The following is a 15341-nucleotide window of genomic DNA, read 5'->3' on the forward strand; positions in this document are numbered from 1 at the left end:
TTAATAAAGCAGGGGACCTGAGTTCTTGTCCTAGCATCCACATCAGGCAGCCTGAAATAACCTGTATCTCCAATGTCAAAGGGATCTGATGCCTCTGCTTTGCATGGGTACCAGCACTCTCATGCACACACCTACACACAGAGACACATAATTGAAAATAATGTATTTTTTTAAAAATCTAGAAGCTCTTTAAGAAAATGGGCCAAGCAGTGGTGGTGCATGTCTTTAATCCCAGCACTCGGGAGGCAGAGGCAGGCAGTTCTCTGTGAGTTTGGGACCAGTCTAGTCTACAAGAGCTAGTTCCAAGTCGGGCAGTGGTGGCGCACGCCTTTCATCCCAGCACTCAGGAGGCAGAGCCAGGCGGATCTCTGTGAGTTCGAGACCAGCCTGGTCTACAAGAGCTAGTTCCAGGACAGGCTCCAAAACCACAGAGAAACCCTGTCTCAAAAAAGAAAAAAAAAAGAGCTAGTTCCAGGACAGGCTCCAAAGCTACAGAGAAACCCTGTCTCAAAAAACTAACTAAATAAATAAATAACTAAATAAATGAAAATGGATGATTAACTGATTTTGGGGTGGATTTTTCAGCCTTTACTACCCAACCCAACCCCACAATATTAGACTCCCTAGGGAACTTGATGAACTTTCAGTTTTTATGCCCATAGTCTCCTACTCCAGGGATGGAGATGGAAGAGATGCAGATCAAAAGGCATCAAGAAACCCTATCTTAACTATAAGCAATTCTCTCCCTGCCCCCAAAAAAATAATTTGTAAAGTTCTAAGATATCCTCAATGTACTTACTAAATGGGCAATGAATATACAGGAGGAAAGATGGAGAAGTAAAAAAATTCTTATAGCTAGGCATCACAGCATATAATTCCAGTACTTGAGAGGTAGAAGAAGGAGAATCAGAATTGGAGGCCAGTCTCAGCTAAACAAGAAGTCTGAGATTGTCTGAAAAAGCAATTTACATTATTAAATGCATGTTAAAACATTAACTCAAAGCTGGGCTGTGGTGGCACGCGCTTTTAATCCCAGAACTTGGGAGGCAGAGGCAGGTGGATCTCTGTGAGTTCAAGGCCAGCCTGGTCTACAAGAGCTAGTTCCAGGACAGCCAGAGCTACACAAAGAAACCCTGTCTCGAAAAACAAAAAGCAAAACAAAACAAAAACATTAACTCAAATTTAGTCACAACAGTCTTAGCCAATATAGAGATAATAATTTTCTTGGCAACAGTCTCTATAGACTCAATTTGAGCGACTTCCATCTTTCCCAAATTTTCTTTGCAAAGTACCCTTCTTTTTTTCTTTTCTTTTTTGTTTTTGTTTTTTGAGACAGGGTTTCTTAATGTAATAGCCCTAGCTGTCCTACAACTAGCTCTGTAGACCAGGCTGGCCTCTAACTCAGAGATCTGCCTGCCTCTGCCTCCTGAGTGCTAGGAATAAAGGCGTGCGCCACCACTGCCCAGCTCCTTTTATTCAGTGTGTGTGTGTGTGTGTGTGTGTGTGTGTGTGTGTGTGTGTACCTCAGAGACTAGAAGATGGCATTGGATCCCTCGGAACTGAAGTTACACAGGTGGTTGTGAACCACCTGACATGGGTTCTGGGAACTGAATTACAGTCCTCTGTAAGAGCAACATGTACTCTTCACTGTTGAGCCACCTCTCAAGCTCTACTCTACTCTGCTTTTTGGATCTATCAGACATTTCCCCAACTGTCTACAAGTCTTGCTGCTTATGGCTTCAAGGGAACTTGCCCCAGAGATACAACATTTTTTTTTTGCTTATCATAAGTAATGGATCAATAAACCTTTTTATTTCAGAGTGCTTGATTTCATGAGTTTTGGTTTTCCAAGAATGGGCAAATTATTTAATTCAGTTAGACAATAATCATGTGGAGAATACAGAAAAAACATAACAGACTTCAGGACACATGACTTGCAGTTCCATTATTTCAAATTTCTCTCTAGCAAAACACTTCTAAAATTCAACAAATATTCACTCAGCACTCACCCTAATGTAGTTGATTTTTTTTTGTTTTGTTTTTTGAGACAGGGTTTCTCTGTAGCTTTGGAGCCTGTCCTGGAACTAGCTCTTGTAGACCAGGCTGGCCTTGAACTCACAGAAATCCACCTGCCTCTGCCTCCCGAGTGCTGGGATTAAAGGTGTGCGCCACCATCGCCTGGCTATTTTGTTCATTTGTTTGTTTGTTTTTTGAGACAGGGTTTCTCTGTGGCTTTGGAGCCTGTCCTGGAACTAGCTCTGTAGACCAGGCTGGTCTCGAACTCACTGAGGTCTGCCTGTCTCTGCCTCCTGAGTGCTGGGATTAAAGGTGTGTGCCACCACCATCGGGCTGATTTTTGTTTAATACAAGTGGAAAATGTTAGTTATAGACCTACTGTGTGCACACACACTTGAAGAAGGGTAGGATAATCATCTCCACCTTCTGCACTAGGTGGCACTTATAGAGCCACCTATAATCTGGGCCCAAGATTTGTTCTTAAGATAAAGACCTAGCCAGGCAGTGGTGGCACATGCCTTTAATCCCAGCACTTGGGAGGCAGAAGCAGTCGAATCTCTGTGAGTTCGAGGCCAGCCTGATCTACAAGAGCTAGTTCCAGGACAGGCACCAAAAACTACAGAGAAACCCTGTCTCGAAAATAGAGGTGGGCAGTCCTTGGGCTTCCCACAGGTCAGGGAACCCTGATTGCTCTTCAAGCAGATGAGGGAGGGGGACTTGATCGGGGGAGGGGGAGGGAAATGGGAAGCGGTTGCGGAAAGGAGGCAGAAATCCTTAATAAATAAATAAATTAAAAAAAAGTAAAATGGATCCTTAATAAAAAGTGTTTATTCTTCTAAAAAAAATAAAAATAAAAAAATAAAATAAATAAAAAAAGATAAAGACTTAGTAGAAAGACGTCCACAATTAATAATGGCTAATCACCTCTAGGACTTCTGGACAGATTAACTGCATCATCCTGAAGGTAGTGCTTTGTTGTCCATGGGTCTATTTCAAAGGTAAGATAACTAAGGCTGGAGAGATGGATCATGCTTCCATAAGACTAGGGTTAACATCCCAATAACCACATAATGGCAGCTCACAACTGTCTATAACTCTACTTCCGGAAGGCTGAAAAGATGGCTCAGAGGTTAAGAGCATTGCCTACTCTTCCAAAGGTCCTGAGTTCAATTCCCAGCAACCACATGGTGGCTCACAGCCATCTGTAATGGGGTCTGGTGCCCTCTTCTGGCCTGCAGGCATACACACAGATGGAATATTGTATACATAATAAATAAATAAATATTTTTTTAAAAAAAAAACTCTAGTTCCGGGGAATCAAACTCCCTCTACCGGCCACCAGCCACCATAGGTACCAGGTATGCATTTGGTATACAGATATGCATATAGGCAAAACACTCATACACATTTTTAAAATTTGAGATAATAAACCAGGGATGGTATCATATACCTGTAATCATAGTGCTCATGAGGCTAAGACAGGATGACTGGCACAAGCTTAAGGCCAACGTGGACTATAGAATGAAACCTAGTCTCAAAAACAAACAAAAAGCTGAGGGCCAGGCATAGTAACACATGCCTTGTAATCCTAGCACTTAGATCAGGAATTCAAGCTCAACTTTAGCTAATGCAGTGAGTTAAAGGACAGCCTGGGCTACAAAGAGAGATACTGTCGGAAAACAAAAGCAAACAACAAAAAGGTAAGAAAGGACATGGTTACTCCTGTCTGTAATACCAGCATTTGGGAAGCTGAGGCAGGAGAACTGCTTTGAGTTCCAGGCCAGCCTGGGCTTACAATGTAAGATCCAAGCCCTTACTGCCAAATGAAAAAAGTGAGAAAACTGAAGTTCAGCAATGTCAAATATTTTATATGAGCTGACAGAGAGAGATGGGGGGGGGGGGGGGGGAAAGGGAGAGAAGGAGAGGAGAGAGAGTGAGAGATCTATCATATATCCCAAGATGGTGTGGAGCTCAATCTACTCAGGTTTGTTGACAACAGTAGACACTGAGTCAATACTGACTTAGAGGATGGGAAAGTTACTCTGACACTGGCAGAACTACCCCAGGCACAGACAGGAGGAAATCCAGGGCTGGAGAGAGGTTCAGTACTTACTATAGCCGAGTGGTGGTGGCACATGCCTTTAATCCCAGCATTCGGGAGGCAGAGGCAGGCAGATCTCTGTGAGTCTGAGGCCAGCCTGGTCTACAGAGGCCAACCTTGTCTCCAGGACAGCAAGGGTTACATACACACACAAAAAAAATCCTGTATCACACCAAAGCCTCCAATGCCGTCAGGACAGATGAAGAAGTGATGGAGAGGCAGGAGAGGAAAAGCAGAGATTTTGTTGTTTCGGGTGTGGTTTTTTGGTTCTGTTTTGTTCGTCTTTTTTTTTTTTTTGGTTATTCTTGTTTTTGCTTGCTTGCTAACTTTGCTGTTTTTTCCCATGAAGGGATGTAATAGGGATGAGGAGGGAATATGGAGGAATCAGGAGGTGAACAGAATTGGGGTACATGATGTGAAACCCCCAAAGATTCAATAATGAATTTTTAAAAAAATCCTGTCTCAAAAAAGAAAAAAAAACGAAGTTCATTAATTCTGTGTGAAAGAACCTAAAGGAAATGAGTATCTGAAGTTGAAAGGGGGGAAGGAGGCATTTTAGACTGAAAAGAACACATGACCTATGTGACAATGATGTAGCCTAACATGACAGTGGACAGCAGCTGGTGATTTATGTATTCATTAAAGGTATTTAAGCAGATTGAAACAACAGGCCCTATGGTATACACCACAAGCATTAAGAATAGCATACTGAGTAATTTCGTTCTCAGTAGTAAAATGATTAAAAGAAGGCATCACTGGTGGGTAAGTAAAATAAGAACATTATTTCAATAGTTGAAAAACCTGTTGCTTGGGGAACAACCAGAGGTACTCCCTTTCAATATCCTATAACACCATCAGGAAAACCATTCAACTATTCACATCCCTCAAATACGCCAATGGGACATTATATGGTCTCAGTTCACATTATCTCAAACCGCTCTGTATTTTCAGTCCCCAAAGGACTCCATAAATGCTTAGGAATAGGAGTTGATCTCTAAAAATACAAATCGTGTCTCATTAGGAATGGACCCCACATAAGTCCTTGGGTGCCCAAGAATGAGTAGTAGCTAGGATGAATTATCATCATCATCATCAATTTGAGGTTCTGGGATACTGAACTTAAAAGTTTCATGCATGTTAGGCAACTACTCTACAATATCCCCAAACCCATAATGCATTTAAAATATAATTCAAGAATAAAGATTTAGCTGGGCAGTGACACATGCCTTTAATCCCAGTACTCAGAAGGCAGAGGCAGGAGGATCTCTGATTTCAAAGCCAGCCTGGTCTACAGAGTAAATTCCAGGACAGCCAGAGCTACACAGAGAAACCTCATCTTGAACCCCCCACCAAAAAAAAGGAATTAAGATTTATCTGGGGTGGGGAGTTTAAAACAGTGTAGAACATAGGCATAACATGCATAAGGTTTGATTCTCACAACTACCACCAAAAAAAAATGTAGTAGAATGTTTGCCTAGCATGCATTGAGCCCTGGGTTTGCTCCCCAGCACATGAACCAGGTGTGGTGGCATATGTCTATGATCACATAACGTGGCATGTGGAGGCAGGAGGATTAGAAGTTCAAAGTCACCACTCCCTACCTAGAGAGTATGAGGCCAGTCAGGACAGAATGACACCATGAGATGGTGCCTCAAAAAAAAAAAAAAACTGGTGCGGGGATTAAATACATGGACTCATCACCCATCATTAGCCTCAAAAGTATAAAGGTTAATATCACCTGTAACTGCAGCATACACTGAACATTCTAGTTTTAGCACACCAACTTTGAAGCACTTAAAGTTATTTAATTCACATGTCTATTACTTTTCATTGTAAATGAATAAACATATTTTTTGGTAACCTTATATTTATTTTATTTTTATAATTAGCATACAAAGTAATGGGTTTCATTATGGTATTTTCATACAGTTTAAGAGGATGGTGAGATAAAATATTTTATTTGGGGAGTGGTTCAAAATTAGGGGCTCATACTGCCCTTGCAAAGGACTGGAGTTCAGCTTCAGTGGTATACAATTGTCTTTAACTCTCAACTCCAGGAGATCTGACACCCTCTTCTGGTCTCACTTGTGCATAAATCCCTACATATATACATGCTTTCCAGTCCCACCCATTTTTCTGGAAATGTTATTTCATTTTTTTCTTTACAGCTAAATAAAATGCTACTGTGTATATACACCACATTTTCTTTACTCGCCCACGGATTATGGTCTTATTTTATTCATTTTTTTGGTTTTTCTTTTTTGGTTTTTTGAAACAGGGTTTCTCTGTGGCTTTGGGGCCTGTCCTGGAACTAGCTCTGTAGACCAGGCTGGTTTCGAACTCACAGAGATCCACCTGCCTCTGCCTCCCGACTGCTGGGATTAAAGGTGTGCGCCACCATCGCCTGGCTATTTTGTTCATTTGTTTGTTTGTTTTTTGAGACAGGGTTTCTCTGTGGCTTTGGAGCCTGTCCTGGAACTAGCTCTGTAGACCAGGCTGGTCTCGAACTCACAGAGATCCGCCTGCCTTTGCCTCCCGAGTGCTGGGATTAAAGGCATGCACCACCATCGCCCCTATTTTGTTCATTTTTAAGACAAGATATCACTGGGCAGTGTTGGTGCATACCTTTAATCCCAGGACTCGGGAGGCAAAGGCAGGTGGATCTCTGTGAGTTCACGGCCAGTCTGGTCTACAGTTAGTTCCAGGACCACTAGGGCTGTTATCCGGAGAAACCCTGTTTCGGAAAACAAAAACGAAAAAGACAGAGTCTCTTTTTGTTGCTTCTTCTTTGCTTTTTTTTTTTTTTTTTTTGGTTTTTCGAGACAGGGTTTCTCTGTGGTTTTGGAGCCTGTCCTGGAACTAGCTCTTGTAGACCAGGCTGGTCTCGAACTCACAGAGATCCACCTGACTCTGCCTCCCAAGTGCTGGGATTAAAGGCGTGCGCCACCACCGCCCGGCACTTTTTTGGTTGTTAGAGACAGAGTTCTCTATGTAGTGGCCCTGTCTACCCCGGAGCTTACTTTGTAGACCAGGCTGACCTCAGAGATCCACCTGCCTCTGCTTTCAAAGGTGTGCTTGGTCACCACCCAACAAGATTGTCCTTGAACTACTGACCTCTTGCCTCTACCTCCTAAAGGTTAGGATTACAGGTAGACACCCAAGCCTAGCTCCATTCTTCTGTTAATGATCATCTAAACTGATTCCACATTCTCCTAGCTATTGTGAATAGAGCAGCAACTAAAAATTTTATTAACCTTAAGCATACCAGGCAAGCACTCTACCCACTAAGCTATATTCTCAGCCTTAAAACTAATTTATCAGTAGCATTCATTAAATGGATCTACAATAAGTATAATTGAGAATCCCCCCTCAGAAAGCCATGTGTAGTGCCCTCCCTGTAATCCCAACACTGTGGGGACTGAAGCAGTAGTTACTATCACCAATTTGAGGACATCCTAGGCTACATAGTGAGTTAAAGGAGAATTTGAGCTATATAGAAAGAAAGAGGAAAGGGAAGGGGGCAGGGAAAGGAGAAACAGAAATGGAAAAATCCCTCCTTGTGGGGAAGAAGAGTATCAAGTTTTTTTTTCTCACACGTAGAACCTAAATTCAAAAATACCTATGTAAAAGACATGAAAACAGAGGGGGAATATTTCTTTCTTTTTTCTTTTTTTCTTCCTGTTTTTTTTTTTTTTTTTTGAGACAGGGTTTCTCTGTAGCTTTGGAGCCTGTCCTGGAACTAGCTCTGTAGACCAGGTTGGCCTCGAACTCACAGAAATCCACCTGCCTCTGCCTCCCAAGTGCTGGGATTAAAGGCGTTTGCCATCACCAACCAATTTAGAGTGGAATATTTCAATGAAAAAAAGGTGACCAGTAAGGTGGAAGGGGGACAAGGTAGGGTAATGGAGAACGTGAGCAAACTACAATGGTTTATATACATGAAAATGTCATAATGGGACCCACTACTTTGTACACTAAAAAATACAAGTTAAAAAAATTAAAAATGGAACTGGGAAGAAAGTTTAGTCAGTAAAGTACCTGCCATGCAAGCATGAGAACTTAAGCTCAACTCCAGAACCCACGAAGAAAGAAGTCCAATGGTGGAATGTGCTTGTAAGTCTAGCATTGGGAAGGCAGAAAGAGGTGGGTCCTTGGGGATCCCTAGCCAGCTAGCCAAAACTGTGAGTTCCAGGTCAGAGACTTAGTTTCAAAATAAGATGCAAAGTGCCTGAGGAATGAGACCTAAGTTACACACACACACACACACACACACACACACACACACACACACACACACACAGAAAAAAAAAACAAGCTAGGTGGTGGTGGCAGCGCACGCCTTTAATCCCAGCACTGGGGAAGAGGGGTGCAGAGGCGGGCAGATCTCTGTGAGTTCGAGGCCGGCCTGGTCTACAGAGTGAATTCTAGGCCAGCCAGGAAACTCTGTCTTAAACCAAAAACAGGAAGGAAGGAAGGAGGGAGGGAGGGAGGGAGGGAGGAAGGGAGGGAGGGAGGGAGACTTTAGTTATCACTGTTGGTGATGGGGAACAGGAACGTGAATTCATGCCCAACAATGGGTTATATTGCATTGCCCACACATATCTCCATCCCTACAACTATGAAATAAAGTAAAAAAATCTATTTTCTTTCACATAGCTATTAAGAATGACCTCTAAATATTCACTGTAGGTTATATATTTAAAATCTAGAATTATCTTAGAAATTCTTTTCTTTGTTGTTTTTTGCTGTTCTTGTATAGCCTTGACTGTCCTTGAACTCACACTGTAGACCAGGCTGACCTCGAATTCACAGAGATCCACCTGCCTCTGCCTCCTTGAATGCTGGGATTAAAGGCGTGCACCACCACCACCTGGCTCATTTTAGAAATTCTAAAACTACTGTCTACACTGTAACAGAGCAATAGGGGAAAGGAAGAACTGTCCTCTTAAATTCCTTCAAGTAGCTCCATAAATATCAAATATATATATATATATATATATATATATATATATGTATTTCCTTCAAGTAAAAATCCCAGGTAAACCGGATATCCAACCATACATCCCATTCTCTACTACAAGAAACATCTAAATAAGCAAGGCAGTGGTGGCGCACGCCTTTAATCCCAGCACAGAGGCAGAGGCAGACAGATCTCTGAGTTCGAGGCCAACCTGGTCTACAGAGTGAATTCCAGTACAGGCCCCAAAGCTACAGAGAAACCCTGTCTCGAAAATCCAAAACAAGAAACCCCCCCCCAAATAAAAATACAAACTCAAAACAACATCCCCTTTCTAATGTTTTATTGTATGAGGTCCCCTTTGCCAGAGAGAGCTGGCTCTCATGTGTGGATTCTGGGCAGATATTGCCTGAGTCTCTCAAGAAAAAGAATGAAAATGTAAGTATTTGTTTAAAGGATACTTATTAATCACTATCCTATAATGTTTTAATAAGTTGCTCATTTAATAAAAAGCACGTTAACAAACGAGAATTAATTTTTTTTTTTTTTTTGGTTTTTTCGAGACAGGGTTTCTCTGTGGCTTTGGAGCCTGTCCTGGAACTAGCTCTTTTTTTTTTTTAAATATTTTTTTATTGTTTATTGGTTTGAAGGTATCAGATCCCCTGCAACTGGATCTTCAGACAGTTGTGAGCTGCCATGTGGGTGCTGGGAATTGAACCCTGGTCCTCTGGAAGAGCAGTCAGTACTCTTAACCACTGAGCCATCTCTCCAGCCCCTGGAACTAGCTCTTGTAGACCAGGCTGGCCTCAAACTCACAGAGATCCGCCTGCCTCTGCCTCCCGAGTGCTGGGATTAAAGGCGTGCACCACCGCCCGGCGAGAATTAATTTTATCCTTCCTTTCCCTTCTATAAATGATGCAACCGAAAGTCCAATAAAATAATCCCCTCTATCCCAACAAAAAGCGTGTTTCAAGTGACTAAGGGAACATCTGCAGTCTGGGTGTGGTGACTTGGATGATCTCTGAAGCCCAAACCCAAAGAAACCACATAGCAAGATCCAGTCTCAAAACGAAGACGCAAACACCCCCAATACCACTTCATTTGATGTCTTTCCTCTGCCCCCTCCACCTCATATAAAATACTTAAATCTCCACGATGTGATAATGCCCAAATCATACCAAGATTTGTGTGAGTTTTTTGCTTTTGCAATAAAGGATAAAAAAAAAAAATCAGTTCGCATTATTAACTTAAAAAAAAAAAACATGTCGCCAGGAAAATCAGAACGAGATCCTTTTCCTTGCTGCGTATACCTCCGCACCACCTGCAAGCACACAGAAGGTTAGCGCGAGAACCAGGAGAAGGGAGATCTGCCGATCACGTTCTTCTGAAATGTCTCATGATGTCCCCCTCGGGCACACGGGACGAGGACCCGCATCCCCCCTATCCCCACCCCCGCCCCCAGACGCCACAGCTCTCAGCTGCAGTCTCGTGGGCTTGGATACTCATCACCAGGCTGCCACGAAAGGCGGGGCCGCGGCGGGCCAGACGCCCCAGTAGCGAAGCCACTATGTCGGCGATTTCGGGACCGGGGCGGCGGCAGGGGGTGTGGGGAGGGGGGTCGTCTTCGCGGTGGCCGCGGCCCACTCTCTTCATGAACCACCGCTGCCCTGGTGCGACAGGACAGTTTTCCCAACCCTGAGGAAGGTGGGGGGTGGGGACCCGCAAAGCTGGGCCACCTTCCTGGTCGGTGCGCTTTAGCCAGGATGGAGCGTGCGAGCTAACCAGTGTGCGAGCCAGCCAAGCCCTCCTCCCCAACACCTCAGCGGGGGTCCCCCGCGCCCGCAAGGCTGGCATTCCAGAAACCCCCTCGGGCGCTGAGGACACCTCAGGAACAACTGTGAAAAAAGATACTTGCTCCGCGTTCTGCCTCCCCCTCCGCAAGCTCGCCCACTCACCCACGCCAAGCCCGAGGGGACCTCGCCACCTGCTGATAGAGGGACGCGGCCTGAGGTCCCCGCGTCAGGTTGACCTAGGCCTCGGGAAAAGGGCGTCCGGGCGAGGGTGTCACTGTGGCCCGCCCCGCCCCCCCGGGGGTTCTCAGCCCGGCCTGGCCGGGCGCCCCCCGCCCCCCAGCCCTTACCTGGCTGCCGAGGGGTGGGATGTGAGGCTCGCCCAGCGCTCGCTTCCGTGGACTTGGCGGGCTGCAGCGAGGTGCCCTTCAGCACCCCTTCCGAGGGGGCTCCGGCTCCGTTCCCACCACTGCGCTCCATCGGGCTGCGCGGGCTGCACAGGCGCACTGTCTGGTCCGCCGCGCTGCACCGACTCCGCGCGTGTCCGCTTGCGCACGCGCCCTCCCTCCCACCTTGCGCGCCGTCCTCGCACTGCCTGGGCTCGCTGCGCCGGACCCTCGCGCACCCGCGTGTGCGTCACCCCTCAGCTCGCGCGCACGCGCGGAGGCACGGCACGCGCGAAGTGCTCAGGGCTTCTCAACCGCCGAGCGATGACTCTCTAGGTGGTGTGAAATGCGCCGCTGTTCTCACACGAAATGTGCGGGACGTGCACGTGCACTGTTCACTGTGATGTTCACCCAAATTGTGTGAGCACAAGTTCTTACTGCTTAGCGTAGATGGTGCATGTGCGTGCGCGCGCACACACACCCATACCCACACACGCCAAACCCAGAACATTTCTTCTTACGAGTTCACATATATCTTGCACATGCAGAGAGCACACTCGAACTAAACAAGTTTCCACACATCAGCGCACAAATACACTTAAAGCTAATCAGACCCTGTCTCGAAAGAACCAAAACAACAACAAAAACAAAACAAAAAAAAAAAACCCAGAGTTTTAGTCAAAGATGACCTTAAACTTCTCATCTTTCCGGGCGTGTGAAAAGTAGACTCACTTTTCCTTTACACATTCTGCAAGATGGTTAGCTGGCAAAGATTTCCTCTCTTCCTGTGGGTTTTCTCTGATAATTGTTGCCTTTGCTCTACAGAGCTTCGTGATTCAATCCAGCCCGTTTGTCAATTTTTATGTTAGTTTTTTTGTTTTGTTTTGTTTTTGACTCGGGGTCTTTGTAGGACTGCCCTAGACGGCACCATTTTTCCCAGGCTTGAAAGACCCCAGTGCTGGGCAGTCTTTCAGGCTGAGGAGACCCTCCCAAGGAGCAGCGAGTCACTCTTCGGATGCAAATAGCAAGAGGCTTTATTAAGTACTTAAGTACACAGGTACCTGGGGCGACTTAGTCTTTCGGAAGACAAGCGCGCCTGCAGACTGGGGGAAGGTCTTTTTATAGGAAAGAGGGCAGCAGAAGCAGATTACAGAAGCAAACGCATTGTTAGTGGTCAGTTGGAATGGGGCCAGGGGCACAGGGGGTTTTTCCTTTTCCCAGCACAGATGTATGGGAACAGACATCCTGTTAATTGATGTCCTGTCCGAATCTATGGATATAAATATCCTGTTTTGCAGCCAGGGACCCTGACCTTACTCTGCACTTACAGTCGTTCGTCAAAAGCTTTGTGAAATGACGTTACAGCAGATAAGCTGGGATCTTTCATAGGGGGAGTTGTCTTCTTCTGTGAATTACTGACATTCTAAGTTGGGCACATGTGCTGACTATGCAAACGGGAGGTTCTCATTAGAGCAGGCCAGCTGCGGGTTCCTTATCGCTTGGGGCCAGGTGGCTGACCGGCTGACCGCAGATATCTCGCCTGGCTTCTCCGCCCTTGTTTTCAAGTCGAACTTCCCTGCTCTAATTACTTGCGTTGCTCCAAAGTTTAAGCCTTGCAAAATGGCATTACTGCTGCTTAGTGAGTGGGGGTCTTTCAGGCTGAATTGGGAATCCTTCTGATTTTGCCTTTGAAATTCTGGGTTTACACTTGTGAGCCGCCATGTTTGCTTTGTGTTCATTCTTGCTGCTAAATGCCTTGCCTCGGGAGCAGAGGGACAAAGAAGGCTGTGGAGTAATATTTAGCCAGCACATCTTTTTCTCTAGCCAGACACATTTCTTAGGGTTTCAACAACATAACTGAAGGGGCTGGAGGCATAGCTCTGTTGGAGACTGCTTACCTAGCATGTGTGATGTGTCTAGGGCCCAGCTTGGATTTCTAAGAGAGAAAACAACAAAGCAACCATGGTGGCCAGATGCGTGGTTTATGACTTAATCCCAGCAGTAAGGATGCAGAGGCAGTGGATTTCTGTGAGTTCAAGGTCAGCCTGCTCTATATAGTGAATTCCAGGCCAGCCATGGATACCTATTGAGAGCCTACCCCTTGTAAGGGTCCAGGGATTACTGAAGGAAGACTCCAGACTCAAACAGCGTGCAAGCACAGAAAGCATTTACTCTGCAGAAATAGCCAGCGTGCAGGGCTCAATCATCCACACAAAATGGCGATGACACACCAAGGGCACACAGGCTGTTTTAAAGGGAGCTTGCGGAATTCTTTTTTTTTCTTTTTTCTTTTTTCTTTTTTCAAAAAAGGGTTTCTCTGTAGCTTTGTAGCCTGTCCTGGAACTAGCTCTTGTAGACCGGGCTAGCCTCGAAGTCACAGAGATTCACCTGCCTCTCCCTCCCACATGCTGGGAGTAAAGGCGTGCGCCACCACTACACACCTCAACAGTCATTAATATTTTTTAATCGTGGCTCACATCTATAATCCCAACACGTGGGAACCTAAGACAGAAGGACTATTAAGTGTGAGAGGTTAGTCTAGGTAGGCTAGTAGAGAATTTGAGGCCATTTCGGGCTAAATAGAGGGTAATAGGAGGGGAGAGGGAGAACGGAAGGAAGGAGAAGGAGAGATGAATATACCAACCCGTCTTTGCATGGGCTGCCTAAGCATCCAGGTGCTTAGGGAGGCCTAACCTGCTAAGTGATTACCCTTCTACAAGTAGCTCAGGCTACACCCTTTTCTGTTGGAAGATGGCCAGTCTTGAGATTTTTAATTCTCAACCTAGTAGAGAAAGTAACACTTGATTAAGAAAGAAACTAAGGGCCAGGTGGTGATGGCGTACACCTTTAATCCCAGCACTGGGGAGGCAGAGGTATGGTGGCCCATGTGTAACCACAGTGCTTTGGAGGCAAGACAGGAAACCCATAGGGCAGGCTGACTAGCTAGGTAGAGCCATCCAGGAGCATGCCTGATGTCAACTTCTCCCATGTATTCCCTCACACGTACACACCCGTATAAATGTAATCACGGATGCACACCATACCCATGTAAAAAATTTTTTTAAAAAAGAATGAAGCTTGTGCTAGCTAATTTTATGTCAATGACACAAACTGGAGTCACTGGAGAGGAGGGAGCCAGCCCCAATTGAGAAGGCCTAACCTGTAGGAAAGGCAGTAGGGCATTTTCTTAATTAGGGATTGATGGGGGAGAGCCCTGCTCATTGTGGATCAGACTACGCCTAGGCTTGTAGTCTCCCACAACACTTGTGGTTATGGGTTCTATAAGAAAGCAGGTTGAGGAAGCCAATAACTGTGGTCTCTACATCAGCTCCTGCCTCCCAGTTTCTGCCCTGTTTGAGTTCCTGCCCTCAATTCTTTTTATGATGGACTGTGGTATACACGTGCAAACCCAACAAACCATTTCATCCCCAACTTGCTTTTGGTCTTGGTGTTCCATTATAGCAATAGTAACCCTAACTAAGAAAAAGCTGAACCCAGGGCTGCCACTACAGTTCTGAAAAGCCAAATAATGATGATGATGATAATAATAATAATAATAATAATTTTAAAGAAAAAACAAAAAAACAACAACAAAAAGAAGTTGAACCCTGTAGAAAGTGGCATTTGGTTATGGGGAGATGGAAGAAAGAAAAGAACAGAAGGCAAACTAAAGCTTGCACACAGACCCTTTGTGGCACAAATGCTTCTGTGATAAATGTGTTCTTGACAGCCCAGGGTATGGCTGGAGGAGGACACAGTATCAAGAGGAAACCAGAAAGGGAGTTAAGATAGTGACAAAGAGCAGGAAATTCAGCAAGTCAAGGCCAACGCCTGGAGCTGTGCTGGAAACTGTTTCTAAGCTTGCAAGAAGCCAAGGTTATTAGCTTTTTGGCCTCTTAGGAATCTTCTTGGAAATTTGACCCACTCTTCAAATCAAGGGCTTGCCACTGGTCTGGGCACGATTCCTCTCTACTTTTATACTATTTTTCATCTTGCTTACTTATTTAGAAAGTTTCATATTTACTCATCTCATGTGTGTGAGTGTTTTTCCTGGAGGCATGCGTGTGTTCATACAGGTTAGAAGAGGGCAT

General features: G+C 45.1%; 1 protein-coding gene across 5 annotated transcripts in view; it reads right to left on the reverse strand.

The window, feature by feature from the left end:
• Nucleotides 1-11448, reverse strand: part of LOC121441193 (MAP7 domain-containing protein 2-like) — a 132849-nt gene extending 121401 nt beyond the window's left edge. For 2 of the 5 annotated variants that reach the window (XM_041642336.1, XM_041642333.1), the window contains exon 1: nucleotides 11215-11448. In XM_041642336.1, the coding sequence (XP_041498270.1) occupies nucleotides 11215-11344 (130 nt within the window). In that variant the 5' untranslated portion in view covers nucleotides 11345-11448. The remainder of the gene's footprint in view (nucleotides 1-11214) is intronic. The other 3 variants (XM_041642335.1, XM_041642332.1, XM_041642334.1) reach the window with 2 other exon arrangements.
• Nucleotides 11449-15341: the final 3893 nt, after the last annotated feature.

Source organism: Microtus oregoni, unplaced genomic scaffold, assembly GCF_018167655.1.
Source record: "Microtus oregoni isolate MIOR12 unplaced genomic scaffold, Mior012 000074F_000, whole genome shotgun sequence".
Lineage (NCBI taxonomy): Eukaryota > Metazoa > Chordata > Mammalia > Rodentia > Cricetidae > Microtus > Microtus oregoni.